The sequence below is a fragment of the Seriola lalandi genome, unplaced genomic scaffold (assembly GCF_002814215.2).
Source record: "Seriola lalandi dorsalis isolate HSWRI2012SDOR001 ecotype SW California unplaced genomic scaffold, Sedor1 jcf7180002054782, whole genome shotgun sequence".
NCBI classification, from domain to species: Eukaryota; Metazoa; Chordata; class Actinopteri; order Carangiformes; family Carangidae; genus Seriola; species Seriola lalandi.
This window is the reverse complement of record NW_019525335.1, coordinates 457,068-484,554: the sequence shown is the minus strand read 5'-3', so window position 1 is coordinate 484,554 and position 27,487 is coordinate 457,068. Positions and strand designations below refer to the sequence as shown.

Here is a 27,487-nt window from a genome sequence, read left to right as displayed (position 1 = left end):
CCCCCCCCCCCCTGGCCTGCCGCAGACAGAGAGAGAGAGAGAGGTGGGGCGGGGGGCTGCTTGGATATGCATCACAAAGGCTTCCTGCAGTATTGATTTGCAGTGGGTTAAGGCAGTCTATCAGCAAATGTCCCTCTCTCTGGGAAAAACAATAGGAGATTAAAAACACACAGCTTGCCGGGCGGGAGGCTGCTGATGGGCCCTTATCTGGGCCCAAAGGTCACTGTGTACAGATATAATCCACTTTCACTTAACAGCTTCATTTAAGGCACCTCACATGCAAATGGTGGCATTTCGAGGTCTATTCAAACATGCAGGTTTGTTTTTCCAGAGGCAGGCAAAATTGAGTTTTTTTTTGTTTTTTTTTTGGCCTATGGGACAGGAAGAGCAGGAAGCTGAAACTGTTAAATCTTTAAACTGTAACAGACGGCAGCTTATTGCCTTTTCTAAACCAAGAAACAAGCACAGGTGTCTGACAGCGTCTTAATGCTGATGGAGGCAGCTGCTGAGTGTTGCGGCTGTACGGCCTCCAGAGCTGCAACACAACTGTATAAACACATACTGAATACTGAATGTATGCAGTTGTTGTTAGAAGTAAGCAAAAGCTTCAACTATTTGCACAGTACTTATACAACATGTGCAGGGCTCCTTATCACTGCCTGCTTACATCTAATAAAAATATGACTCATAAAGTCCTGGCACGCACCACAGCATTCTCAGTGTATGACTGTAGCCTCTGCACACCGCTCTTTTTACACCCTCACCATCTGTGTCAATGTTGACAGGAAAATACAACAAGATCTGAACAAATGTTCACGTGAATTTAATTTTAAAATATGTTCCTGTCAGCATAATATATGCAGGACATTTGACCTCACTGCACACTAACACAGCTCACCAGCCAATTACTCACTTTTTTCCGAAAATCATCTGCATATATTTCTTATTAAAATTATCAAATAAAACCATAGTTTTCCAAGCATTTATCTGCCCAAGTAAATAATTCAAACAGAAGTTTTAAATGAAAGGAGATAATCCTTTCCTTCCAACTCTGCCTCAACATAACCTGCCTGTTGTTGCTCCTTATAAATCCCATTCAATCTGACTTTATAATCAAGTGCCACACAAACTAACGTCTCACGTTTCCATTAACCTGCTTAATGCACAATTTGAAATTGCAAACTTAAAAACGAGTAATGGAAACGTGTTGATTTTGAAAAGACTCAAATGTTGGAAAAAAATGTATACATTCACATGAGGTGGTTTTTCAGAGTGAAATGGAAACACTTCTTTTGCATATCAGTGGTGGCGCCTGACGTATAAGACCCCAGGGAGCCTGTTCCAACCGAGGCAGATGTCACGTTTAAATCGGAATAATATCACATAACATCACTCAATGGAAACCACAGACAGTTTTGCAATTGTGCTTTTGTTGACTTTTGGAAAAAAATTCAATTTTTGCAATTGTAACCCTGCTACAAATGACACTTTATACTGCAGTTTTATATTTTATTGAGGTTTTGCAGTCCTGCTTTGTACACATGAACAGAGTGGTGCCAGTAAAAACAAATATAACCATTCAAAGGCAAAATAAACACTTTTGCAGCAACATATTTTGTATCTGTATTTCATTCAAATAAACAATACACTGACAGTTATGTAACAACCTCAAAATACTGCTAAAATGTTTTCAAAAACAAGTGGAACTCCTTTTTTTTTTTTTTAAACCCGCAACTACATAACTTGTGAATTTAAAAAAACATCAGTGTAAATCAATACAGCTGTGCTGCTGTGTGAGCAGTGGGGTGTGAGGTCAATAGCGCTCTTTGGGTTCGCTGAATTTGCGTCTCTTCTTAGGCGCGGTGGTGGATGGAGTTTCCTGGCTGCTGGGGATGTCATACTGAGAAACCTGAAAACACAGTGTTTCATATGAATCTTCTGGTCCTGTGAAACCAAAGCGGCGAGCGCTGACTCATCTCTGTAACAAACAGGGTTCCTACACGTTTTCCTGTTCAGCTGATTCATCAGCCTCAATCAAAAATGATGAACTCTTTGTTTCCAGATCGGGTTATGTGTAATGTGTGGACATTTATCCACCCACAGTTAAAAGTTAAACTGTTGACATTATTTTGGCCTTAAACTTATTAATACATTTTCTTTTCGACACACATTCAAATGCTGTATATTTAATGACGGGATCCAGGGTTTGCAAGCACATACTGTTCTCTTCTTAAATAATATGTTGAGTTACAAGCACTTAATCATTTACTAGCTTCACTTACTATATATTTATATCAAATTAAGATCAGATTAGACTTTATAAAAGTTTCAAACCATTTTGTCCTTCCTAGGTGTCTGCTTATTGTCCACAGTCAAGTTTGTCTCCTGCTCACACACAAACACACACACACACACACACACACACACACACACACACACACACACACACACACACACGAGGTGTCTCAATAAAATAATTACATCAAAACATGTCACTCTTGTTACTTTTACAGTGTTAACATTCATAGATAATGGTTAATTATCTAACAAAGCAAACAGACTGAATAGCAAACTTTCATATAAACATTAAACTGACTATGACATCATAAAGGGGTTTCAGGTCGTGTAGCTGTAACAGTGACAGTGTACGCCTAGCTGTGACAGTGTACAGAGAGAAGAGGTGGCTGTTAAGCTTTAAGTGGCTGACTGACCGTGGTGGACTGGATGATCCGTCCACTCCTGGTCCTCTTCAGGCCCACCTCCATGTCAGAGGTCCTCTTCACCAGAGTGTCGATCTGAGAGGGGACAGATGGTCCGTAATGCCACCGGCCCTACGCACACTCGAAGTGGCCCTTCGTTTTATGTTTGCACAGAGCCTATAATCATTCTGCAGATTCTCACTGCTGATAAACCCTTCAGTTTTTTATGAGTTCTCAGTTAAAATAACCGTGACACCTTGCGCTGAAAGGCATTTGTCTTTACATCAATAGCTAAAGCAGCTATTAAAAGATTTTCTTTACACTTCAACCATGTTTCCTGTTTCCACCACACGTTACAAATGAATGCAGTCAATTCTGGGTTGAACACACTCTTCAAAATATTTTCTGTTCTTGAAAAGAATGAATCAATCCACTTTGGCCTGATGTAAAATAGCAGGAAAAGTATTCCACTTCTTAAGAAAAGCATTATTCTTTTTTTTAAATACCACATGACACATTTATGTTTATACTATGATGATTAGGAAAAGCTTTTCCTTTGCTCTTGTTTTGATTCCTCACCACCAATTTCCACTTGAACAGTGGAATTAGTGAATTTTAATGTGTTAGTCTTCCCCTCTGCAGCTTGAAACATGTACCACATGCTCACAGTGCGCTGGGGCTGGTGTAGTTAACGTCACACCTACCTCTGTAACTTCCTCACAACTCTCCATCTTCTCAAGACAGGTCATTTGGACATCTAAAAAAACAAAAAACAACAAAAACAAATTACAGGCATGTTAATCATTATTCTCTCAGGATCATGAGGAGATCTGTAAGTGTAACAGTAAATTTGGAGGCTATTTTAGAGAAATAACACTTGGAGAATTTCTCAATAAATAAAATAATAATAAATAATAAATGAAACATCATGAAAATCACAACTTAAATTAAAGGACTGTAAAATCAAAGACCTCTACAACTGAATTTCATTTTAAGGAGTATGCATCTCCAAGTGAGACCTTCACCTGATGATGCCCATTTATACAGTTCACTCTAAGATTATTACTTCCTAATGCTTCTAGTAATTCAAGCTTGCAGTGACATTTAACATGTTCAAGAATAAAAAACATTAAATCGTTTCCATCTCCCAAAAATCTGCAGTTATTTCTTACAATATGGAGACATTTCAGTCACAAACAAGGACAAACTGAACCGTGGAAAAGTTCTACTGTGCTCAGGTGAAGTGAAACGAGTGGGTGGGTGTTGGTGGGGGAGTACTTACCGGTGTTATCCAAGTCTGTGTTCTCAGTGTCTGGCTTCTCCACGTCTTCAATCACATGGCTCTAAAGATGAAAACATGTTATCTGAACACCGGGATCGAACAATGTCAACACACTGACCACAACGACGCGCCGCTTTTTGATAAAACAGACTGACTCCCACGTCTGACCTGTGGCCTCGCTTGCATGTGCAATATTTGACCATTTCAAAATTCATGTGTTGATCGCGAAACTTCGCACATTCATACTTGTGAGACATCTAATCTAATTGATTTATAGTCTATACCATGACTGTTACTTGTTGCCCTGCTTAAAGTCAACAAGCTTCATGTCTCAGCTGTTTGTGTGCTGACCTGTGAAAGGACACCGTCCTCCTCCATCTTCAGAACCCACTTCTCCATCACACTCTCCTCCACCTGCAGACATTTAACAAAATGCTGTCCTTTAAAAAAAAGTACTGCTGACTTGTTGATTAGGAGACAAAAGTCCATTAAAGACAGTGAGTATTATTATGACAACTTAAAGGAGACAAATACGCAGAATAAGAGGGAGTTAAAAAGCTCTGACATGGTTATTATAGCACATATAAAGACTTCCATGATGCCTTTTTCTGTCACCTGCTCCAGTCTCTGTCTCTCTGTGGCCATGTCCAACTTCAGAGTGTGGAAGGGAGTGGCCACCTCGCCCATGGTCAATTTCACTGGCTCCCTCTCAAACTCCATGGTGTCGCCTTCAGCCTCCTTGAAGCCTGGCGGCTGGTAGTCCTGAGGGGTGACTATAAAACAATCAAACAGACAGACGGACAAACTGTGAGACAGGTTTTACATCAAGTGTCAAAAACAAATGTCACGACTCAGAAACACGTTAAAAACACATGGTGCATGCAGATATTTCACATCCAGTGAACACAGGCAGATAACTATGCAGGTATTTGGAAATGAGCCATGTGAATCATCTCAGCAGAAGCATTTATTAATCTTTTTGATAAACAGGCAACAAGAACAGTCTCAAAATTATTAACTATTATAAATACATTTTTGACTAAGGTATCTGGACATGTTTTGGGAAAATCTACACCTAAATGTAGCACCACACTGAGATATAAAAGAAAATCAAAAACTTAATATCCAGTTTAACCTATAAATGTCCTTTTCTTACATTTTTAAAATTGGCTATGGTTGCAAATCACTAATGATTTGGATATTGTGCAAATATAAATGTCTTTAAATATTGTGCATTTCTGTATTGTACAATTTCTCATCCATTTCTGAAACTGGTCTCACCACCTGTCCTGCCAAAACTGCCCTTACAGAAGACACCAAATTTTTAGATACAGCTAAATGTCTAACATGTGACGCAAATGCTTAAAAGTTTCGATCAAAGCTGCAGGACATATGAGAGAGTTCAAGTCGTACAGCTCATGACATTAGGTTTAACAAATCTAATCATTTAAATATTAAATGTGCAAAGCTTTAATCTATCTAATCCATCCTCGAGTGGTGTAAATAATATAATCATGGTGAGTTTGTTTGTGTTTGTGTGCTACCATCGTCGTAGTAGGCCAGCTTCATGTTGAGGCAGACGTTGTCTGGCAGAGGACCCAGGTTCTGCATCAGGGTGTAGAGCTTCCTCACCAGCAGGATGCTCGCCTTCTTCGTGTTTCCGCACGACATCGCTGACACCTTGTTGTTGTTACTGCTAGAGAAAGGAGGCAGGGTGAAAAACAAAAGTTGCTTTACTAGGCAAAAAAATAAAAAAAACAACTCTACAGTTGTTAGAAGCTTGTTTATTGAAGAGACTAGCGCCAGAGTTACCGCTATTTTGCCGTTAAGAAGACCCCTGATTGTGCCACCTTCGCTTGTTTACACTAAAACAAACAAAGCCGGTTTTATCCTGCCCAGTGTGTGATTTTAGATTGCATGCCAGCGTTCTGGAACCAGAGGCGTGATGTCTAACATAACAGCGTCTGTCCCGCTTTTTACACAGACGTCTATCCAGCTCTGTGAATACCTCCACTCCCAACTTATGTTTACGTTTCCAAACAAACAACATCATACAACATCATGCCATGTTAACATCTGTGTGAATCTGTATTAACTGATGCACATTAATTTTTTCCATACTCATGCAATAATGCAGTATTGATAATAGCATATTGGATTTAACTGTTTCACTCCTGTCTAAGTCTGATGTAGTTCCAGCTAAAGTTTTAGTCCCAGAAGATACTGAAAGCATAAAACTGTTCCATATTATGGAACACGTGGATGTGTTTATGAATTTAAGGAACTGAAGGTAGTCAAAGGGTTAATTCATGCATTCACTGAGTCATATCTAGACAGAAAAAGGTTAAGAAAGAAAAAAAAAAGTTACTTCCTGGTATGAGTGTAAAGCCAACTTCAAGATGATTCATATGTGTTATCTTAACCGTCAGGCATGAAAAAAATCCCACCTCTCAAAGTCCATCTGCGCTCCTTTTGCAGTGTACTGGATCCTAAACTGGTAAAACTCAGTCACTTTCTGAAAGACATGACAACACACGTGCTGCACATGAAATACACAACAATCATATAAACAGCTAATTATCTCTACGACATATTAACGGTATTGAACATCAACAATGGCAGGAAGAAAACCTGCACGTTACCTGGGGGTTCTCTGGATCAGTGTAGATCTGAAAAAAGGGTTAAAAAAAAAGGAAAAAACATCAGCACCATGAATATTCCTGGATATCTTTTAGGCCTTAATGAAAAGACTAAATGCTGTAAGTACTCTCAAAAATTGAGTCAGTTAAAAGCATACTCCTCACATGTGTTCATCTCAGTTAAACATTCAAAAAAAACATAGGAAATCAAAGATAAGCAAAATACTCACAGACATGATGACTGTCCGGAGCTGGTGGGGAAAAAAATAACAATAATTTTGACCACATTAGTTACTGTGAGACACAATAAAAAAAAAAAGTAAATCAACCAGGTGTACATTACAAATCTTCTGACTGCTGGAAAAGGTTCAATATGACTTACATATTTCCTCTGGATGGCTTCAAAGCATCCCTGCATCCTGGAAGAATAAAAAAACAACACACAGACAATTAATAGTAATTTTATCAGTATTCCTCCACATACAACGATTACTTAGGTCAATGAACTCTGACTCATCATCACTTATAAAACGTGTCCTGGCATTTTAGTTAATGTGTAATATGACACGGTACACTAAGAGAGTTTTTGAAAATTATTAAGATGATAATTTATACTAATTTAACAATAGCATTAGCGTTTCCTTGGATTTTGGAAATTTGAGATTTCTTAACAAGACTCAATAAGATTTTCAGTTTCAACAGGAATTATGTCCAAAAAGATAGAGGACATTCAAATTATTTCTTTAGTGAGCCTGATCAACAGCTTTGGGCAGCAAGTGTCAAGTTGTTGTTATTTACCACTGAACAATCTGACTGGCACCAGGACAGCTGCGCTCCTCTCTAAGGATCATCACTTTCTGCTCTGTGGGAGGAAAAAAAAAAAAAAAGGAAAGGATCCTCTTTGTAAATATTTCCAAATATTAAATGATTTGCAGACAAATAACTTTCAGTGGATAAGGTAACCTTCAACATATTTGCTCCCGTAGGCTTTCTCTGGGAAAAGGCCCCGAAGGTATGTGATGCCAGACACTGCGATGGCCAGAAGTTTTTTCATAACAACCAAGGACTGCTGCTCTGAGAGAACCTGATTAGGCAACAGCTGAGTGTCCTGCACAGGTGGGACAAATTAAATCACAACTTATTGCAGCTTAGTTAACAGAAACACTAGAAACCTAGACAGCCAAAAGCTGCATTCAAATAAGCAATGCTACAACATATTAAATAACATATAAAACTATCATTCAAACTCAAACAAAGTATTACATATGATGTAATACTGTCTCTCTGAAGTCTAGGATAAATAAAACATTTAAGCACAATATTAATACCTGTAATTTCTCATTATGTGACTCTTCTGATCTTTATGGACCTAAATATTGGTGTGGATCATCCTTTTACAAAATTAAGTTGTGGTAGATTTAAATAGCAATCTAAAATTTTTATTTTTCAAAAAATAATAAATAAGTCAGTTCTGGTGTTAAATATCCAATTCTACCCCAAGATGCAATCTGAAAGTGACAAATAAATGCTAGACACAACCCAACTGGTCTCAACTGTAACTTATGATGAATATATGAGGGTCAAATCATTTTATGAGGAACTAATTAAAGCTCTCAAATTAATATAAAGGCATAAAATACAATAAAATTGAAATTATAGCACATGGGAAAAGGTACAAGATCTAGTTACAATCACTGCTATAAATAAGGAGAAAACTTGTCTTTGCCCTGTAGCTAACCAGCTAGTGAATGTACATTAACTTTAGCCAGTCTTTTTACCTGTGAAGTTCTCACTCGTTGTACACATGCCATAGTTTTGGTGAAAATCCACAAATAAGGAGCTGCAAAGAACACAAGATAAATGTTGTGAAGTGGCTAACAACATTGCTTTAGCTAGTTAAGCACATTTACATGACTGCACTACTGTAAACTACCACTAGCTAATTATCCTGTGAGTTTACATTTAGACAGCCACGTACCACAATATGATTAAGCTGTTTCTAACCTAGTCTCTGTTTTCTATGAGCTTGTACTTACAACAAAAGTATGTTTTACCGAAAACAACAATACAGCAGATTGTTTTTTAAAAAGATATCAAGGTAAGCTAGGTGTTCGCGTAAACCAACCGTTCCCGCTAATTTTTTGATTGACGGGGGCAGCAACAGGGGTCACCAACAAGTAGCCAATCACAGAGCAGTTAGCTTCTCCTAAGTGCACTGCAAAAACAAAAATTAAGGACAATGATGACTGCCAATCCTCCCGTTACAGCAGTTTTAGTCCGTTCACTAATTAATATAACACAGTGTTCATAAAAATGTTGTGCTGATTATACATCTTCTGTGTTGTTCAGGTGATTTGTGTTGATGCAGTGCGGCCCCGCATCGCCCCCACTCTCCATTTTGTAAAACCATTGGACGACGGGGTGTCAATCAAAGAGAGTGACGTTACGGGATCTCATTGGCTCTTAGTGGAGCGATACTGCTCTTCTATTGGTTACTGTATATGTCGATCACAAGTACGTACGCCCGCCCCCTCAATCCCCTCCCTCCGGTGATGATGTCACATCTCGTTACGCCATTTTTGTTGGGGAGCAGTCGTGTTCAGAAAAGGAGGATTAGATTCAGCACAGGTACATAAAACGGCACCTCGTACATTCACCTCTTTGAGGCGTCTGGCAAACGGGACACTTGCTTGTCCACCACACTCACACAATGTCGTCAGAAAACCTGGACTCGGACACTCAGGTGGACTACGAGGACGAAAAACAGGTGGGTTTCTGACTGCTGTCTTGGATGTTTTGGCTAACCACCGAGCATGCTAGCAAGAAGTGGCTAACACCAGCTAGCACAAGTGAAGTGTTTGCAACATACTCAGCGCTGCACCAAGGCAGGGGAGGGCTCGTGGAAGACACGTAGAGCAACGATAAGCAGTGCAGTGTGCTTGAAATGGCTTTTATCGGCACTGTCACAACATTCAGAGCACCTTGCCAGTGTGTCACTTTGTTTTGTCTCTTACCTTGTGTCATTGGCTGGCGAGTCCACAGCAGCTCGGGCCTCATTGGTCTGTCCTGGAGGGGGGGGTCTCAAAACGTGTCATGGAGTGCCGATAGTCTCCAAATAAAGACATAACGTGGTGGTTTCACTCGGTGCAGTTTGATCTGGTGAAAACACCTGCACTGGAAAAACAAACTGAACAGCCCCCCCTGAGTAACACACGTGTTGAGATTCCTGACGGTCTCTTCCTGATAGTGACAACGACTGCAGTGTGCCAGTGCTTCAGTATTTGTATAGCCTACCCGAACACAGCGACATGCACATAATTTAACACCTGGATCAAGGCTTGATCATATTGTATTATGTGCTGACGTCAGTATAGGCCTGGTTTGTTTTGGTCAACTTTACACGTGTGCACATTTGTGTATACTTTACCAGCAGTTATCTGTCAGCTGTTTTCAGTCAACTGAAAAGGAGAATGACTACATCAAAATAAGCACAAAGCCTTTATGGCGATGATAAAATAAATCACAATATCTGTGGTATAATAGATTTAGGGAGACGGTGTGTTAGTAGTTGGTTTGTTTTGTTAATCCAGATATTTGAAGTACAGTAATAAATGATCAAAATTGATATAATAGCTGATTGGCTGCACAGCAGGTTGGCTTTTACAAATTTCAGACCAGGTCTGATGACAAACCTGATGGCTTCAATGCATAATCTTGGATGTGTGCACATACTTCTAGTCATAAATTTGCAGTGAATGGTAATTATGTGAAGTGCTTTGACAGACTGCATCTTTGACATAGTCACTGCCAACCTTAAATCACTCAAGAACATTTTTTTGCGTAAAATAAGAGCCACCTCAAACATACTGACTCAACAGCATGGCACTTTTTAAAACTGCAAAACTTTTATTTCGATAAACTTTGTAAAGACACAAAATGTGTAATGAAGATTTCTGTTTAAAACGATGCTTTAGATATAAAACATTTTCGATTGATTTAGCATACTGAATAGTCTTTCACCCGCTGTAAGTGTAGCTTGAATGAGGCACTGGAACAAGCAGGTACAATATATCTATATTGTAATTCAAACTTTGAACCTCCCTAAGGGGATTTTTACAGTTCTGCATAACAGTTTAAAACCGCTGTAGAGATTGCACAAAGAACGTGTTGTTGGATTTGCAGTTTCCCTGCATTGGGGCTGAATATAGTAGCTCATAAATTTCTCGTCATGGACCCAAGTGAATCAGCACACTCGGTGCCACACATTCCCCCCACCCCCTCCTCTATAGGGAATCTGTTCATCGGCTTCTGTGTCCTGAGTCACATTTTATCCCTGCCCCAGCAAGCTTTGCAGGCTGAGTGCTATATCTTGTCTGCATAGTGGAAGTAGGTCTGTGCTGTGCGCTGCTTGCTCCAGGTATACGTGCAGGGAGTGTATAAATGGCCTTTGGTTTGTCCATAATAGTCTTACATGTACTTTACACCTACTATACCCTGAGATAGTTTCAACATGCATTCAAAAGCTTGATTCACACTGTGTACACAGAAGGTGTGCCCCGATGGCCCAAATTACTGGCCTGAATATACTGTATACACCTGACAAGGACTTGAATTACAGGTATCTGACTAGTTTGGCCAGTGATCGTCAGTGGCAACCGTACAAACACTTGTATTGTCTACCTGAAATGCCACCTCAGGCTTCTGTATCTCTCCTCCCGGTGTCATAACAACGAGATAGTGTTGTGAAATTATTGTTTCTTGACCTCGATTCTTCCGAATGTTTCTAAAAAAGCACGTTACAAACATAAACAATGAACCCATTAACAGGGATTATGGGATTTACTGTAAACATTGTTATGTATGGAAGACAAACCATGACCCCCACAGGAAACAAGCGTTGTTATGTCCACATGAACTGAAAATAACAGCATGTAAGAACTTGTAATTTAGCAATTAACAACAACTCTGATTACTTGACATGCTCAAAGGGTAGTTCTTAAATGTGGAATACTTTATTACTTTACAATAATAATTTAACATTAGTAGTTCATTGACAAGGTTTAGATGTTAGTTATCAATTTAAGCCTCTAAACTCTTTTTTTTAGATCTCTATTTGTACCGAGCTCTGTCCTCTTCTCGAGTAATTTCCTCTAACCCTAATATGAGGCAATATGAGACACTGTAATAGAAGAACATTCATGCTTTGACTCATACTATCATGAAGTAGCTTCAGTTCCCACTAGTCATTATTCATAATTCTTAGCCCATTTTACAGCACAGAGTTTTTCAAGAGCAGTTTTAGTGTATTTGTAGAGTGAAGCGGCCCTGGGCTCCACAGTTGACTTTACAGGTGTTTTTGTAGCGCCAGCAGCATTTTTGGAATTGTAGGGTGACTGTAATTGAGTGCCTGTCAGATAACCAGCTGTTCCACAAAATGAACCTTTCTTAAGATGTATCAGGACACTTTGAAATGTCCCTGTTTTTTCTGCAGAGCAAGAATGTTTATGTCAGTTTGTTTTTGTCTCCACAGGACTCCCAGGAGAAGAATGCAAACCCAGTGAAGGCGGAGGAGGCCAAGCTGAAGGCCAAGTACCCTGGCCTGGGCCAGAAGCCCGGCGGTTCAGACTTCCTCATGAAGAGACTACAGAAAGGGGTAGGTAACCATGGTTTGTTCACCACATGGTCGGAGACGAGAGCAGTTCAAAGATGGGGTTTCATTAAAAACCGGTCTTAGATTTGATCCCCTCATCAGCAAACCACTGAATTCCTCCCTGCTCATACTAAACAAAGATTTTAAAGTGTTTCAGCTGTCTCCTCCAGGTGCTGTTTGCACTGTGATCAGTCAAGCTCCAAAGCATTAATGTCACTGAAAAAATCCACTTGAAAAACTTTAAACACAGCTGCAGGCTACATACCTTGCATTTCCTTTCCCATTTCCTGTGAATTTTTTAGTATTTTCTTAATCCTGCAGTTAACTAACATCATGTATACGTCATATTCTGATGTTTTTAGCTTGTAGAAGATGTTTCAGTCATCTAAAACATGTCTGATGCATATTGTGTCCCTCACAACCATGGGTTTCTACTTTGAGCTGCCATTTTGTTGTCCATTCAACAATCCTATAGGGCTAAATAAATTGAAGCAGAGAGAAAAATAATTTATCTACGACCCAATGCTAATGCAGCCACATTCATGCATGTGAAATACAACAGCTTGTGTGACCGACTGTTTTTTATTTATAATGTGAACCGCAGGGCAGAGCACACGAAAGAATCACTCACTCTCCTCTCTCACTTTTCCTCAACTGGAAAAACTGTTGCTCTCTCCACCTACACGCACTGTATATGGTACTGAGAACTTCCACCTCTGGAGACTGTTGAAAGTCCTTCTGGGAAATCACTGACTATGAGTAGCCGATGAGAGGCTGCTGGGAAAGCCAAAAAGTAAATTGCAGTACTTCATCATAAGATAAATCCCAGAGAATGATGATATCGAGCACAGTTAGAGAATCTGAGAGTGGACTTCCCTTTTTTGTTGATTGAATCAGCACAATGCAAAAGTTAAAAAAATAACCAAACCCAAATTCATCTTATGATGGTCATTTTTTTTTTTTTTTTCCTGTTTTATCTTAATACAATACTCTCGCTGTAATAATTCTTCCTGTCCATACTGGCTGTGAAAAGATCTTTCAAATGTAATTCCAGTTGAAGAGGTGGATTCTGAAATCCACAGTCCTAGTTCTATGCAAAATTCATGCATTCCAGAAAATTTCATACTAAGTTTCAGATTTTGGCCTTTGCAGGTGTATGTGGTGCCCACCAGGAGAAAAATGCAAAGGGCCTAATTCATACCGCTGAAGCCTCATATTAGCTTTAGCCCAATAAGCACTCTGGATTTCGTCCTCCATCTCTTGCACTTGGATTGCATTAGGAAGGGTCCTCCACGGGGAGAGTATGGACAAGAGGAACAATTACGTCTCAGTGCACACAAATCTGGATGTGAATTTTGTTTTTGACAAAAAACAGTTTGCATTGTAGGCTTAAGTGAAATCACCAAGCAGCATGCCTCTAAAGCTGTGAGCACTTCTCGTCTCTCTTTTCACACAGCAAAAGTACTTCGACTCGGGCGACTACAACATGGCCAAGGCCAAGATGAAGAACAAGCAGCTTCCTGTGGCGGGGCCCGACAAGAACCTGGTGACCGGCGACCACATTCCCACGCCGCAGGACCTGCCCCAGAGGAAGTCCTCCTTGGTGACCAGCAAGCTAGCCGGCTAGCCTTCATCATCCCAGAAGCACCCTCACCCACCCCTCCTTCTCCCCGGGGCTCAGGGCAAAGGTCCCCCCTCCTCCTCCTCACCTGTGTCCCCGATATGTCAACCCCTCCCACTCCCCTCTCTTCCCTCTACATCCCCAGGCACCACTGGCTTTAACATATCGGGCAGAGTTGTATAAGTTAAAACTCCATTTGCTTGTATGTGGGTGGGGCGGGGTGGGAGGGATGGAGGTTTAGGCGGCCCACGAGGTCGCAGCCTTCTCTGCCTTCCCGCCACGCACAGCTCTGCCCCCTCTGCGCACTCTGCTCTACCGCCTCCCTTATGTCTTGGTTTTCGGTGTTCCAAGATGCATCAAAGTAGGTGTGTGTCATCAGGCAGGGGTTGGATGGGGTGAGTTAATGCACTTTGTATTCTGTATAGTATGTTTTGTTCTTTTTTTTTTTTCTTTTTTTTTTTTGCATCCTGAATGACACCAAAATAATGTGTGTAAGGGAGTTAGGAACCATGATCGCAGCGTGTTCTTTGGTCTTTATGTTCCCCTTCCTATGCTGGTGGCTGGCTTTGGCGGGAGGGGATGGAAGATGTATGTCAATAATTGCTTGCATACCAAATCTGTGAGGGACAGCTGCCCAGATTAAGAGTTGTTTAGCATTCACCCACACCATATTGGGAAATGGGAGGGGGGAAATGAACGGAGGCGTCCTTTCATCTCATCCTTCGGTCACCTTTCGTCGAACAAAACCAGAGGTCATCTGCTACAGCTCAGCCAAACAGGGAGTTGAAACGCCACGTTTTTCTCTCTCTCTGCTCATGTTGCTTTAATTCTTGACTCCCTTTGCTCCTGTTCTCTCTAAATATGCTGCATGATTGTAACATGTAACAAAAAAGAAATTTAACATGTTTTTTAACGGGAGCGAGGCATCTGCTTAATGATAGGACGTATCAAAACAAACACATAAAGCCCTGAAATGTCCATAGTCACACTTCCTTCCTTCCTTTTCCTTTTTGCTGTCCTGACAATCCATGTACACACACTCTTGTTTGCGGCCCAGGGCAAGAGCCAGCTGAGTATATCCTCGTATGATTTTTAAAGGCTGGGAACCCTGCCAGTCTCTGAGTTCATTCTTAGTTTGGTTGCTTTTGAGTTGCATCAAGATGTGTGTTTACTATGAGCCTAAAAGATTTGTGGGGGGATTGAAGCACCCTGCATAGAGTTTATTCTTCTGTAAATAATACTCCCATCAAAAGCACGTAATTTGTGATAAGCTCAGCGCTTTAAGGAGCAGACCAGCTAGCATGCCTGACAGAAATGGTAGTGCTAAATCAACTCACTTGGGATTACAACCTCGGATTTCTGGCTCGGAAATTCTATGCTTTACGAACCGAGCCAAATTTCACACTACAGCTATCCGGCTCAGAGACTGTGGATACACATGTCTTTCCGATGTGTCTGTTACCATCTAATCATCTGGCTCGCATTGTGCTGTGACGAGGCAGACTGCAGACCACGCCGGTCTGGCTTCACACTGTGTTTGCATCTCATGAAGATATGAAAGACACATCTTACTTTGCTGTCGTCTTTAAAACACAGATCCAAACACCGCTAGAAGTTAGCTTTTCAGTGTCACATGTGAACACGTGTATTTGACATACAGAAGCCACATTAAAAAGACAAAACTAACCACAATCATAGCCTTCACAGTTGTGTCCAGCAGTGTCACACGTGCAGTATAAAGATAGTTTTCAGACATTTGGGAATGACTTATTCTTGCTGCTTGTTCAAACTAAAAATGGAAAATAGAATTCTCATTTTCTGTGAGAGATTGTTTTCTCCATGTTTTAACACTTTCAGATTAAATATCACAGTCGGAAGTAGTGGTACCCTAGACATCTTGCCCTCTTTGGTAATTCACCATGTGAAACACTAACTACTTTACTTCCCTATAGACCTACTTCTGCTCCCAGCACCCCTTAGAACAGTGTTCTTTCTTCCCAAACTGACACACGACACAGACCGATCTGTGTCAGAGGTGGTAAACAGCAGGCAACCTGTTAACCACAGGTGTCAGACCAGCTCCCAACATCGTCATTGCGGGCTTAAAGTGGGACACTGCATGCCTGCAGGATGTGCTCACTCTTAACACTTGGCAAAGCAGAGAGATTTTATAACACATGGTGAGGGGGGCAAAGTGTGAGTGAGTGCTCTGCGCTCAAGTCCCACCTGTTAATGTGGTTCAGCCTCTGAAACAGGTCAACGGAGCGATCACCAAATCTGCAGACTTGGACTGCCTGCCGTCCACATTATTTAAGAATCTAAACTGGATGCCAACGCTCACTGAGAATTAGCCTCCTTGTATAATACTGCTTCAGGGAACCTTCACAAATGCACACTCCACCATGTAGGCTAGGCGATTTAGGGTGCATGCACCATCTCATTCTCAACCTCATTTGTTTTTCATTGAGACTTTAAAATGTGTCAAATTGCAGTGGGTGAAAGAGAACTGACCTGTACGTATGTGCTTGTTCTGGCGTTGTATGAATGCACTGCTTTTCTCTGTTCCAGCCATTGTAAATAGACTTCAACAGGAAGGGATTTTTTGCGTTTTTCCCACCTGCTTTTCACTCTTTCATAGCCTGAGCTATTTCTGATTCAATGGTTCCTCTCCTTTCAGTTTAACACTACTTCTGCTCTATCTTAGTGTATTGCAGAGGCTATGTGAATCTGTATCATATGAAAATATGTGTAAATGCTGCTGATTCAGTCAAAGACAAATCTAAGAGATGATAACCCTGTAAAGAACACCTGTCCTCTTGATTCTACCAGTCCGACTCTCTTCTTCCCACCCGAGCATCTCTGTTGCAGAGTCCTGCAGCTCCTATGGCAAAGTCGATTCAGTTTCAGACTGTGGTAAACTTCAATGCAAATTATACCGTAACATTAAAGGTACATGGTTGAATTTGATCCAACTTTTGGTCTGGCCATTAAAAGAAAAGTGTGCAACGCTTTATGTCACTCTGATTGACAAGAACGGACCATTTAGCATCCTATTATGTTTAAAAGCCCACAGTTTCCTGTTTTAACAAGATTGTTAAAAGAAATGGGTGAATAAGCTACAACATGTTCTATGAAAACAACAGTGGACAGGAGTTCTTGAATGCTACTTGATGTTTGGCTTTGCACGGAGCAGTTCAACGAGAGGAAAATAGCAGGGTATGTTTCAAACCCAACACACAGGGTGTCTCTCGTTCAGCTATGTTTAACACGTGCCAGAATGTATAAAGAAATGACAGGCTGTGTGCTCTGAAGTACTTTTGTGCTGCTTTTACCTTAATCTGTTTTCTTGTTGTTTTGCAAGTAAATGTTTGTTTTTTTTTCTTGTGTTCTCTTATTGCATAATTAGTATATTTGATCCTGGCCCATGATAACTGCAGGGAAATCAGAGGCACCCTTGCTTCCAAGAAAAAAAAAAAAAAAAAGGGTTTACATGAAAAAGAGGATGACTGGAGAACACAGGAATGATTTTAACAATTCAGAAAGTACAGGAGTACTTAGAATGTTTCAGATGTGTGGGAGTAGGTGAAAGGATTTTTGTCAGTATTTGAAATAAACTTTTACATTAATAACATTTCCTTGTTGTTCATTGGTGACATGTCCCTGTTGTAGTTTCTTTTACCACTGATGTGTGTGTTGGTGAACCCATGCTGAGACCCCCTGTGTACAGGGACTGTAATAAAAATTGAAGTGTGAAACATTAAATCTTAATGTAGGTTCTCACAGGGTGTACAACCTCCTACTGACCACAAGGGGGAAGCACAATCCTTTATTTCTAACGTGGCCCACTGATGAAAGTTCCGGCTATTTCCAGCATTTCTAACAATAAATGGAAATTTTTAACTTTAACTAACCTCAGGTGCAACACTAGAGGAAGTGTGTCAATATAGCGTCATGATAATGTTTTATGTGCTAATGTGTAAGACAGGGTGGCTGTCTGTTAGTGACACTCCCGTTTAGATTTCTATATATACATAATTTACTGCAGTAAATAAATTACATCTGCCAGGGTTTTCTTTTTCCTTTATTAGTCAGGGATAGGATCAGTGTCAGTGAGATCAAAGATTTTATTAATCATTTATCAAAATTAAAAAGTAGTAACACATCAAATTACTTTACTTGTGCCACTATAACTGCACATTTGTTTTCTAAAAAAAAAAATTACATGGTGTAAAAGTGACTTACTTTAAACTTTACTTACCACATAAAAATGTAAATTAAAGTACCTCAGAAACAGCTAAATTATCATTATTATTACCATTATTATTAAAGCCTTTATATCTTTTATTATATTCATGGAAAAATACAACATTAACCCAGAAAATGAATCACAATCCAGGAGGAATCTTTATATATAAACATAAACATTTTTAGCTTCAGAAACCATCACTCTTCCTGTTTTCCTTTTTTTCCCTATTTTCTTTTACTGTTAAAACAAACAAACAAACAAACAAACAAACAAACAAACAAACGTTTGTTTTAAGGAAAGATGACGTAAAGACGTAAAGGGACGCAATGACGTATTTGCCGTCTCCCTCTCCCTCTCTGACTAGATATAAAACGAACGACTTCAGGCTTCACTTCCGTTTTCTTGCAACCCTGTCATGGAGAATAAGTGAGCACTGGAGAACAGGCTAGCTTTTTGTTTTACACTTGCTAGCTTTGAATCTCTTCTACTTTAATTTTTACGGAACAAATTCAACAATATTTTTCAAGCAAACAAATCGGAGATGAATCTTATCCAGGCACCGAAACAGGCCGCTTTAACCGCCGTGAACTATTGCATTTGTCGTCAAAATGGAGGATTGGAGACTTGGAGGGACAGCTCCGGAGACTCCTCGCCGGAGATTGCCATTGGCTCTACATTATGTTGTGACAACGGGAATGTTGTGCCAAATGATAATTCTAAACGGCCCAAGAGCCTGGAAGTCACCTCAACAAATGGGTATGCAACAAAAGCGAGTCGGGAGGACAGCGACGTCGACGACGGCTCTTTGCCGTGTACTCCGGAGATGCAGTCGGATGGCGAAACCGACGTCCCTAGTTGTCCAGCTGGGGAAGTGTTGGAGTCCGATACGAGTCAACTCATTAGCCAGTCCATGAAAAGCTTTACCGGACGGTCGATACAGCGGCGGACTGAACACAGAGCACTACAAACAATGAAGAGGGTTGTGGAAGGCGTTTTGGAAAAACACAGATACGCATACAATGGTAGGTAATCACCAGCATGTGTGGATTTCATACAAAGACATGCTCGTAGCCTTGAACTGCTAAAGCTAAAGGCTCCGTTTAACGCCACTAACTCCGCACAACAGACTCAGCGTTTATGAATGCTGTTTTGGCTTGTAGGATATATTTTATTATGACAAGACAAATAAAGTTAAATTTAAGTCAGCCACTTTATAACTTAGTTAGATGTGTGATGTGTAGATTCGCGAAATTGTCACTTTTTTTTTTTTCCAATGCTCAAGCTTGATAGATTTCTGACATAGACCTTCATTTTTTTTTCAGGTATGATCAACAAACTGTCACTGGACAACAGAGGGGATGATGTGAGGTTTGTCGGTGCAGTAGCGAAGAGCCTGTTCGCAGATGGCACCACAAACTGGGGTCGCATCGCCAGCCTGGTGGCCTTCGGGGTGGTGGTGTGTCAGCACATGAAGGACACAGGCAGGGAGAACTGTGTGGAATCTGTGGGGCAGGAGATCTCCAAATACCTGCTGTCTGATCAGCGAGACTGGCTGGTGAAAAACAACTCCTGGGTATGTTATGACTAATGGCTGAATGAAAGGGTGTAGCTAAAAAAAAACAAAAACACATAGACCTTTGCCATTATCTATTCTCTCTATTCCAACAGTCCATCTGACATTTGTTTTTGTTTGCTTGTTTTCAGGATGGATTTGTATCGTTCTTTCGAGTAGCAGACCCAGAGTCTAAAGTGAGGAACACACTCATGGCCTTTGCTGGATTTGCGGGAATCGGCGCAACACTGGCCCTGTTGATCAGGTGAATTTGGACATTCTTGAGATACGTTCTCGAAAAGAAGATGGAAGTGAAAGCTGATCATCTTTATTGTTAAGCTGGATCACACCAGTATGTGCTGGGACCCTTCCAGCCAACCTGACAAAATAAGAACTGTGCTCTTGACATAAAGAACTGAACTTTGTAGTCAAGTTTCAAACAATTAGGGTATTTAATTAACAGATTTTATTTTTATAATGATTGTAAATATTTTATGGAAAGATTTTTTTTTTTTTCTTTTCATTTTTTTTTTCTTCTTTATTTTCTCAATTCCTCTTCTTCAGCTTTTTATGTCTATTGATAAATATACAACAATTCTTTGGCACAGGTGTTTGTTTGAGAGGTCCAGGCCAAAGCAGGAAGGGAAAATTGCATTTTTTCCAATGTCATGCAGTCGTGAAGCCCATTTCCATAGAGCTCATTCATAACCCCTGGATCGTTTGTATGGAAACTTCACCAGTGCATAGGGGGAGGGGTGCATTTGCATGAGTGTAGCTCTATTTCCCTTCCATATGAAAATGTTGGATCTGCACGGGGACACAGGAGCAGCCAGATGCAGGACTTTTGGCTGCACAGCAGCCTGGAAAGTTTGAGTCTCTTGGAAGAAATGAACAAGGACTGAGTTGGAAAGAAAAATGCAGATTGGGCTGTTCGACTGCAACAGAGCTGACAGTTGGGAGACGGATGTTCATAGAGAAAGCTAAGCTAACATGTATAGATCGGCACAATAAAAAAAGAGCAATATAATTAACATGGTTTGACCTTTTGATACCTTCTTTCTGTTGAGGGGTTTTTTTTCATAAGCAAAAGACAGAGCTTACATCTACATATACTAATTCTGTCATGCTGACATGAATCACCTCATGAAACTAAGTTTTAACACCTCCACACTTGTCAACCTTTGATCTTTTTCACACTACAGTCAGAGCGATGGCTGGCATTTCCTAGAAATTTGAGGCGGTGATAGCGCCTCCATCGCGCCCGGCTGCATCTGCAGTTGCACGAGTCGCAGTGGTGGCTTCTTTATCTGCAAAGTTCTGGTGCACAACAGCAGGATGCACCAGCTTCAGCTAGGTTGTGAAACCGGGCTAAAAAACTGTTCACAACATCCTCAAAGTTGCATAACATAGTCTACTTCCTGGATTGCAATTTTTTGTAGTTGCCTAGAAACTGGTGACTTAATCAAATATGATCCATTTGATTGGGTATTTAAATGTTTATCATATGGATGAAAGGATATGGATGCAGTCAGGAAGGTTTCTAGAACCAACTAGACAAAAATAGCTCCACCCTGCTTTGCTTGTAAAACTGCAGAATACTTTTGCTCTTTGCTCTTCAAGTCATCTAAAACCTAAATCTTACAGACCATACCAAGCCTCAAGCAAGGGAAATCCTTGGTGATGATTTGTGCCTGCACTCATGTTTGTTCAGATCCTCCTGTTGTCTTGGGTTACGGGACAAACATAACACTCATCAAGGTCTTAGGAGGAAATGGAGTTGGGCCTCTCCATGGTGATGATCCACAGCAGACCTCCCCTAGTCCTCTCCTGCGGGCTAATGATGTTAGCCACCACCCTGGTTACCCCTGCACACTTCAATGCAAATAACAGGCTGCTACACAATGGGGAATTGAGGATGAGGCAATTTCATAGAGCAGTTTTCACCATACACAAGTTGATTGGAGGGGGGGTGCAGCACTGCAGTGTTTTGGGACTGAATATGAAAAGTGCATTAGATCTCTGAACAACCTTGATGGTGGTAATCAGCTTAGTAGTGCAATTTTTAACTTAATATAATATGAATTTCATCTGTGTGAAGGAGTGTTAGTTTTAGATTGTCTATCAGTAACCAGTATGTCAAGATATGCAAATAGCAGAAGGAGGATGTGATAACTGAAACTTAGCTGCGCACTCAGAAACTCGAGCTGTGTCAAAGTAAATCTAATGAAAATCGGTGGAACCAAAAGTGAAAACTTGATGGCCAGGGCTGGACATCACCAGGTTAACTCTTGGAAAGCTTTTATGACATCTGCATGTCATTCACAGGCCTACATGGTGTAAAGCAGGGTTCAAAATCTACAGCCCACTGTGTGTCAAACTGAAAATGAAACGGTTGCGGTTGAATGTGTCCATAAGGCTATTAAGGCAGAAGTTTTTAACACATTCTCACTGTGGTTATGCTCACTATGGTTAGGTGGTAAGTTATCTTTCACAGCAGAGAGAAATGACTTTAGAAACTTTATTCTGACAAGCAAACTGCACGGCCTACTACAGGCGTTTCACATTTTTCTGCTGCAGTTTGTTTTGCTTAAAAAAAAAAAAAAAAAAAAAAAAAAAAAAAAATGTAAATCAGCTGTTGTGGTTGAACAAAGTTGTCTAATGTAAGAGTGGAGCCTCTGCACTGTCAAGGCAATGAAGCTGTGAGAAACTGTTAAGCAGGTGAAGGCATTCCTACCATGGGATAGTTTTTAAGGAGTGGCTTTGAAACTATTGTCTGCACACATACTTCAGATTCAGATACCGAGTATTGATTGTTTAGATCATTTGCCAGGTACACCCTGATCCGGAAGGAACAGTACTATTCAGGGTTGGACATGTCCTCATTTTTTTATTTGAATAACCTCTTTAGAGTCTCTGTGCACTAAGGATTCATCAACTTTAATTCCTTTTGGATTTTAAAACTAAACAAGTAGTTCTCTGCAGTTTTTGAGGATCTGAGTCTTTTTACTGGCTCCAAATAAGGAAGTCTGTCTTGACACACATTAGAGAAATGCTAGAGAAAACTTTACAAAATAGTTCAAATTAGGTTCAGAATTATATAAGCCCCTATTTCATTGTGATTTATTGCTTAAGTTTTCTTCATGCAGAGGCTTCCTGCTGCACTTTTATTTGCAGTTTGGTAACTTGAGCTTAGAGGAACGTCCTTTTGAAGCCATTGGTTGGTTGTGAGCCTCTCCACTTCCCCGTAGCAACAGCCCGCCCCTTGATTTTAAAAAAAGCAACAGTTTCTGGGAAGTCAGCTGACGCACAAGTTATCTTTAACATGATAGCTCAGCCAAAGTTACTCGTTAGAAGTCGTGAATACTCAGAATTGTGACCCTGAGATGCAGAGATAGGCTCAGTTTGAAGTGACACTGTGTACAAGAGACACAAGAGTTTGACAAATTGAAAAGTTGAGTAAGTTCTCAAATGCAAAAACAAAAAGACCAAAAAGTACTTAAACATTAAAAGAACTTCTAGAGCTGCTTCACTGGTGAAGAATTAGAGGCTTGCAGTTTGTCTTGGAGCTTCACAGAGTCTTTAATTAAATCTTAGCCTACAGTCTGGGCTCTATTTGAATATACAGAACCTGTTTATGCATTTGTGCCGAGCACCCTGAGGGTGTCCGCTCAGCTCTTTTCCGCTATCAGCATAAGCGACTGTGAGCAAACCACTTCTACATGTGTCTCAGGGCATTACTGTAAATAAGCCTTAGTTCCTCTGCTTTTAGTGCTATATTGTTTCCATGTTTGGTGCTGAGCTGTAACGGCTCTGCTGCCTCTTGCACTACACTTCCCAGAGACCACTTGTCACCCAGTGTAGCCTGCACTGTCAGGTTTATTTTTAATTTCCATTTGAGTGGGTGGTGCTCTTTAATTTTCCACACATTTAGGCCGCCAATGGCCACTGCGAGAACCTTTTTCCTTGGAAACACCTGTCGGCCGCCAGGTGCAACAAAACTTTATGCAAACTGCAGAAATCTGCATACGCAGTTCTCTGTAGTGAGATTCCCTGTAAACACTGTTCCATGTTGCATCTGCTGTTTTGAATCACACACAGGCCTTCCACTTATTCCTATAATTATCTGTATATGGACGTCAACACATTCCCCTGTTTTAATCTGGTTTGAATGTAAAGCAGACGCATCAGATTTTGAGTTGATAAGCTCAGTATGTGCTGAGCCATAACAGCCTGACTGAGGATCCCAATTCCCACATCAGGCGGCTGAAAATGTGTTAACCTATTTCCTCGCTCTGTAATGAAATCATACTTGTTGAAAGTTGATGCTTACACACGTCGTTAAATGTGAGTATATGCAAATCTCAGACTCTTAGACCCGTGATGTCTTAGAGAAGATTAAGGCTACATACGGCACTAAAAACAAACATATTAGTTGCGTGAAAGAGTCAGTCTGTCCCACTTAAAGGTTGAATATGTAACGTTGCATTAAAATGTCTAAAAACAACTACACTCTGTTAGATATTATGTTGAGTTGTGTACTTGCATCATCCTGCAGTGTTTTTCAAACCAGGTAAATCTGTGATTTCATCATTTACTTGCCTGTCAATGACGTCATATCAACTCTGCACTGTGGTGTCAAAATTGACCACATTTTTACAATACACCTCTAGATCTTTTTTTTTTTTTTTTTTTTTTTTTTAAACTGGATGAAGTATTTTAGTCATCAGACATCTGGATCTTGAGTTAATCAGAGAAGCAAGCTGAGCAAACGTTAGCAGCGGTCATGTGTCTGCCAAACAGAGTCGAGAAAACACAGATTTTTAACGTGAAACTGCTTTAATCAATGATTTAACCGGATTTAATCACCTGGTCTGATTGTTCTGGAGAGGAGAGCTCTGAGGATAATTCAGCTCCTCAGAAGCTGCATTCATGGCAATGGTGGTAGACAACAACTCCCATGATCCCACAATACTTCACAACATTCAAAGTCTGTCTTATGTCGTTGTGTTGATTGAGAGACCCGTAGTTTGAAAAATATAAAGGTTTCAGAACCAGTTGAAAAGAAAATATTCTCACCTTCCCCTTAGACTGTGAAGCATTATGGTGAAAGCTTTTCTGCTCGTCACAGAATGTGTGTTTTCTTTGTGCTGTTAGAAATAGTTTGGATGTATCCTGATCCAGTATGTGAAGATACGCGAAATACAACAAACAACGTATTTTCCGTCAAACTTTACTGTTGCAGCCGTGCAGGTTTAGGATTCGGAGCTACGAACCTCCCTTTGCTCTTTTACCCAAGAATTTCATTGATGGATTTTTATTTATGGATGTATTACCATAGCTATGTCAGTGTGCACGATAGCTGCATTGTAGCGCACATTTCATTAATGGGATTTTCATGCGAGAGCTTAGGGGTGCGACTAACGGTTATTTTCGTTATTGATTTGTTTTATTTTTTGATTAATCATCCTAAAGTGAAACATCAGTTTATCTAACTCCAAAGTGACAACTCAACAACAGTCCAGAAGCCAAAGATATTCAGTTTAGTGATATAAAACAGAGCAAAGCAATAGATTCTAACCCTGAAGAAGCTGGAGACAGAGCGGTTGGAATTGTTGCCTAAAAAGTGAATTGAACAATCAATAGTTGATCAAAACTGTTACTGATTCATCTTCCAGTGAACGATTAATCGATTAATCATTTCAGTTTTGCAAAAGTTGGACCTTTCCACTTTGTAATGCAATAGTTTTGCTGAAACAAGAAGCAGGTATTCTTGCATTAACTGAGAGAGTACAGGTGATGAAATGCTGTACATTTTAGAACCTGATGTTATGAAGTAATTAGTATTTCAGGTAAATCTTAATGTCATGAAACTTGGTTTTAAGTGTGTGTTTATGAATATTCATATGTGTGATTATGCTGCAGTATTCACAGACTTTTTGCCAGCTCACTCTGGCTGCTGTGAGACAGCAGCTACGTGTCGTTGCCTCGCCCAAGTAGAAGTTGTTGTAACCGTCTCTTTCTCAGCACACTGTGTACTCTAACACAGGTCGTTGACCCGCCGTTAGGTCACTGGAGGCTTTCCATGTTTTGTTTTATTCACACAGAGGGAAAGAGCTGTTTAGTAACAAGGCCAATGTTCTGTCTGGAAGGGGGGCGTGACGTTCCCAGCAAAATTCCCGGCTTATTACAGACGGGAAGGAAGTAGCAGGACATTTGCTCTAAGAATAAATTCCCAGCCCTGGCAGTGTATACATGGCACTCCTAAACTGGTACATGCAGTTATTTTTCTGTTCCATCAAGCCTTAACATGTCAGCGTTGTTCTTCTTCATTCTTTCTTTTAATTAGTCCTTGCACTCCTTATTCCAGCCGGCAGAGAATCCACACTTCATTGATGATGACACGATTGACGAACTATACTATACTAAGATGTGAGCACAATAGACACTTAAATACACTAGTGTTTGCCTTAGCTGATATTTTATTTTCATGGTGCAAGTTTACGAAAAAACAATTGCAAATAACTACATGACCAAAACCAACTGACATGCAGTCATGGCAATGATAAGAAACTTTATTTGTATAACACCTTTCATACAAATGCATCACATAAAATGAACATAAAAACCTCTTAAAAACTGATGTAAAATGAAAAACATAAAAAAAAAACGTTAAAATGAGATAAAAACGAATAAAATAATAGCATACAAATAATAAATAAATAATTGAAATAAATATAAAAAGGAAAAAGAGTAACAGAGTTCTAACAGGGTTTTTACGTGTTAGCGTGTTCATGACAAAGACCTCAAACATGACAAACATGACAGTATCAGCAGTGTTGCGGGACTAAAGGAAACATCATCACTAGCAGCTGTGCATAAGTCAAACATCAGAATCAAAATGAAACTAAAATTGAACAAGTTTAACCACACATTACATGTAAGGCACATTGCCACGATAAAGAAACCTAACCCTCCTGATCTCTCCCCGGGCCCTCACTGCCCACGGCCCGAACATTATTCAAACCTATTCCAGCTGAAGCGTATCCCTCTTACACTTACAGTAACCCCGCTTTGGTTAAAAAAAAATGGTTTCAGATAAAACTTGATTCCTGACCAGCTGTATGTAACCACAGGTTTTACAGTAACCTGGTTATTGCAGTGGGAACACAAAGGTTCTGATTTCCCGCTTTAAACCTGACAATTAAACCTCATAAGCGTTTCTTCTGCACCTGTAGGAGACGGGGGGGAGGGGGGGGGGGTTGCAACAAGTTTTATTCCTCCAATCAGAAACTCTCTATAGTGATGAAGCTCAAACTGCACATGCTTAGTTAGACCCTCCCCCCACCCGGAAGACAGAAGACAAATTCAATGTCTTCACTTGTGCTTCGAGGCTTAAGTACAAATATGTGCACCTGTAGTTACTGAAAACATTTCTTTTCGTGAGCAGTATTATTCGTCAAACTGTCCTGACCTTTTGTATGAATTAATCAAAACTTAGTCGGTTCGAATCATTGTAGCGTTGACCTTTTAAGAGACATGGTTAGCCTGTGTCAAGGTCAGCGTGTCTAGCTAGCACATGATGTTCTGTCACGAGAGAGGACGGTTGCAACAAGTTGTTGTAACTGTCCCAAGACAAATCACAAGAGACCACACAACAGCATGCTTCAACATTTTTAGTTCGCAAAAGACAATATATGCAGTTAATTTTGTCCCGTAGCACAACAAATGCAACAATTATTGTTCATTTTAACACATAAGAGAATACAAAGAAGTTAATTTGGGAATTATTTTCTCATGG

At 40.2% G+C, this 27,487-nt stretch overlaps 3 protein-coding genes across 6 annotated transcripts; 2 read left to right on the top strand and 1 right to left on the bottom strand.

The window, feature by feature from the left end:
• Nucleotides 1-1,488: 1,488 nt before the first annotated feature.
• On the bottom strand, nt 1,489-9,869 carry hormad1 (HORMA domain containing 1). Of its 4 annotated transcripts, none has more exons than XM_087179086.1 (16): nt 9,635-9,868; nt 8,399-8,460; nt 7,584-7,728; nt 7,419-7,482; nt 7,003-7,039; nt 6,851-6,871; nt 6,624-6,650; nt 6,429-6,496; nt 5,526-5,674; nt 4,597-4,754; nt 4,333-4,395; nt 3,982-4,042; nt 3,404-3,456; nt 2,712-2,795; nt 2,335-2,385; nt 1,489-1,909 (listed from the first exon to the last, which is right to left on the bottom strand). In XM_087179086.1, the coding sequence occupies exons 1-16, from the start codon at nt 9,675-9,677 to the stop codon at nt 1,814-1,816; spliced, it is 1,182 nt and encodes a 393-aa protein (XP_087035212.1). In that variant the 5' UTR covers nt 9,678-9,868; the 3' UTR covers nt 1,489-1,813. The 4 variants fall into 4 exon arrangements, with proteins under 4 accessions (XP_087035212.1, XP_023281252.1, XP_023281253.1 ...); XM_023425484.2 differs by having other exon boundaries at nt 5,526-5,677; nt 9,635-9,867; XM_023425485.2 differs by lacking the exon at nt 9,635-9,868 and adding an exon at nt 8,746-8,924 and having other exon boundaries at nt 5,526-5,677.
• On the top strand, nt 9,199-17,522 carry ensab (endosulfine alpha b). The gene is made up of 3 exons (XM_023425486.1): nt 9,199-9,387; nt 12,151-12,273; nt 13,727-17,522. The coding sequence occupies exons 1-3, from the start codon at nt 9,331-9,333 to the stop codon at nt 13,895-13,897; spliced, it is 351 nt and encodes a 116-aa protein (XP_023281254.1). The 5' UTR covers nt 9,199-9,330; the 3' UTR covers nt 13,898-17,522.
• A 1,008-nt stretch (nt 17,523-18,530) lies between these two features.
• Nucleotides 18,531-20,720, top strand: mcl1b (MCL1 apoptosis regulator, BCL2 family member b). The gene is made up of 3 exons (XM_023425496.2): nt 18,531-19,159; nt 19,460-19,710; nt 19,842-20,720. The coding sequence occupies exons 1-3, from the start codon at nt 18,679-18,681 to the stop codon at nt 19,956-19,958; spliced, it is 849 nt and encodes a 282-aa protein (XP_023281264.1). The 5' UTR covers nt 18,531-18,678; the 3' UTR covers nt 19,959-20,720.
• The last annotated feature ends 6,767 nt before the right edge of the window (nt 20,721-27,487 follow it).

Coding starts and splice junctions, on each gene's coding strand:
- ensab (XM_023425486.1), top strand. CDS start 9,331: ATGTCGTCAGAAAACCTGGACTCGGACACTCAGGTGGACTACGAGGAC. Junction 9,388..12,150: donor ACTACGAGGACGAAAAACAG/GTGGGTTTCTGA, acceptor TTGTCTCCACAG/GACTCCCAGGAGAAGAATGC. Junction 12,274..13,726: donor TGAAGAGACTACAGAAAGGG/GTAGGTAACCAT, acceptor CTTTTCACACAG/CAAAAGTACTTCGACTCGGG.
- hormad1 (XM_023425484.2), bottom strand. CDS start 9,677: ATGAGGCCCGAGCTGCTGTGGACTCGCCAGCCAATGACACAAG. Junction 4,396..4,596: donor AGAGACAGAGACTGGAGCAG/GTGACAGAAAAA, acceptor AAATGTCTGCAG/GTGGAGGAGAGTGTGATGGA. Junction 2,386..2,711: donor GGATCATCCAGTCCACCACG/GTCAGTCAGCCA, acceptor GTGTGTGAGCAG/GAGACAAACTTGACTGTGGA.
- mcl1b (XM_023425496.2), top strand. CDS start 18,679: ATGAATCTTATCCAGGCACCGAAACAGGCCGCTTTAACCGCCGTGAAC. Junction 19,160..19,459: donor ACACAGATACGCATACAATG/GTAGGTAATCAC, acceptor TTTTTTTTTCAG/GTATGATCAACAAACTGTCA. Junction 19,711..19,841: donor TGGTGAAAAACAACTCCTGG/GTATGTTATGAC, acceptor GCTTGTTTTCAG/GATGGATTTGTATCGTTCTT.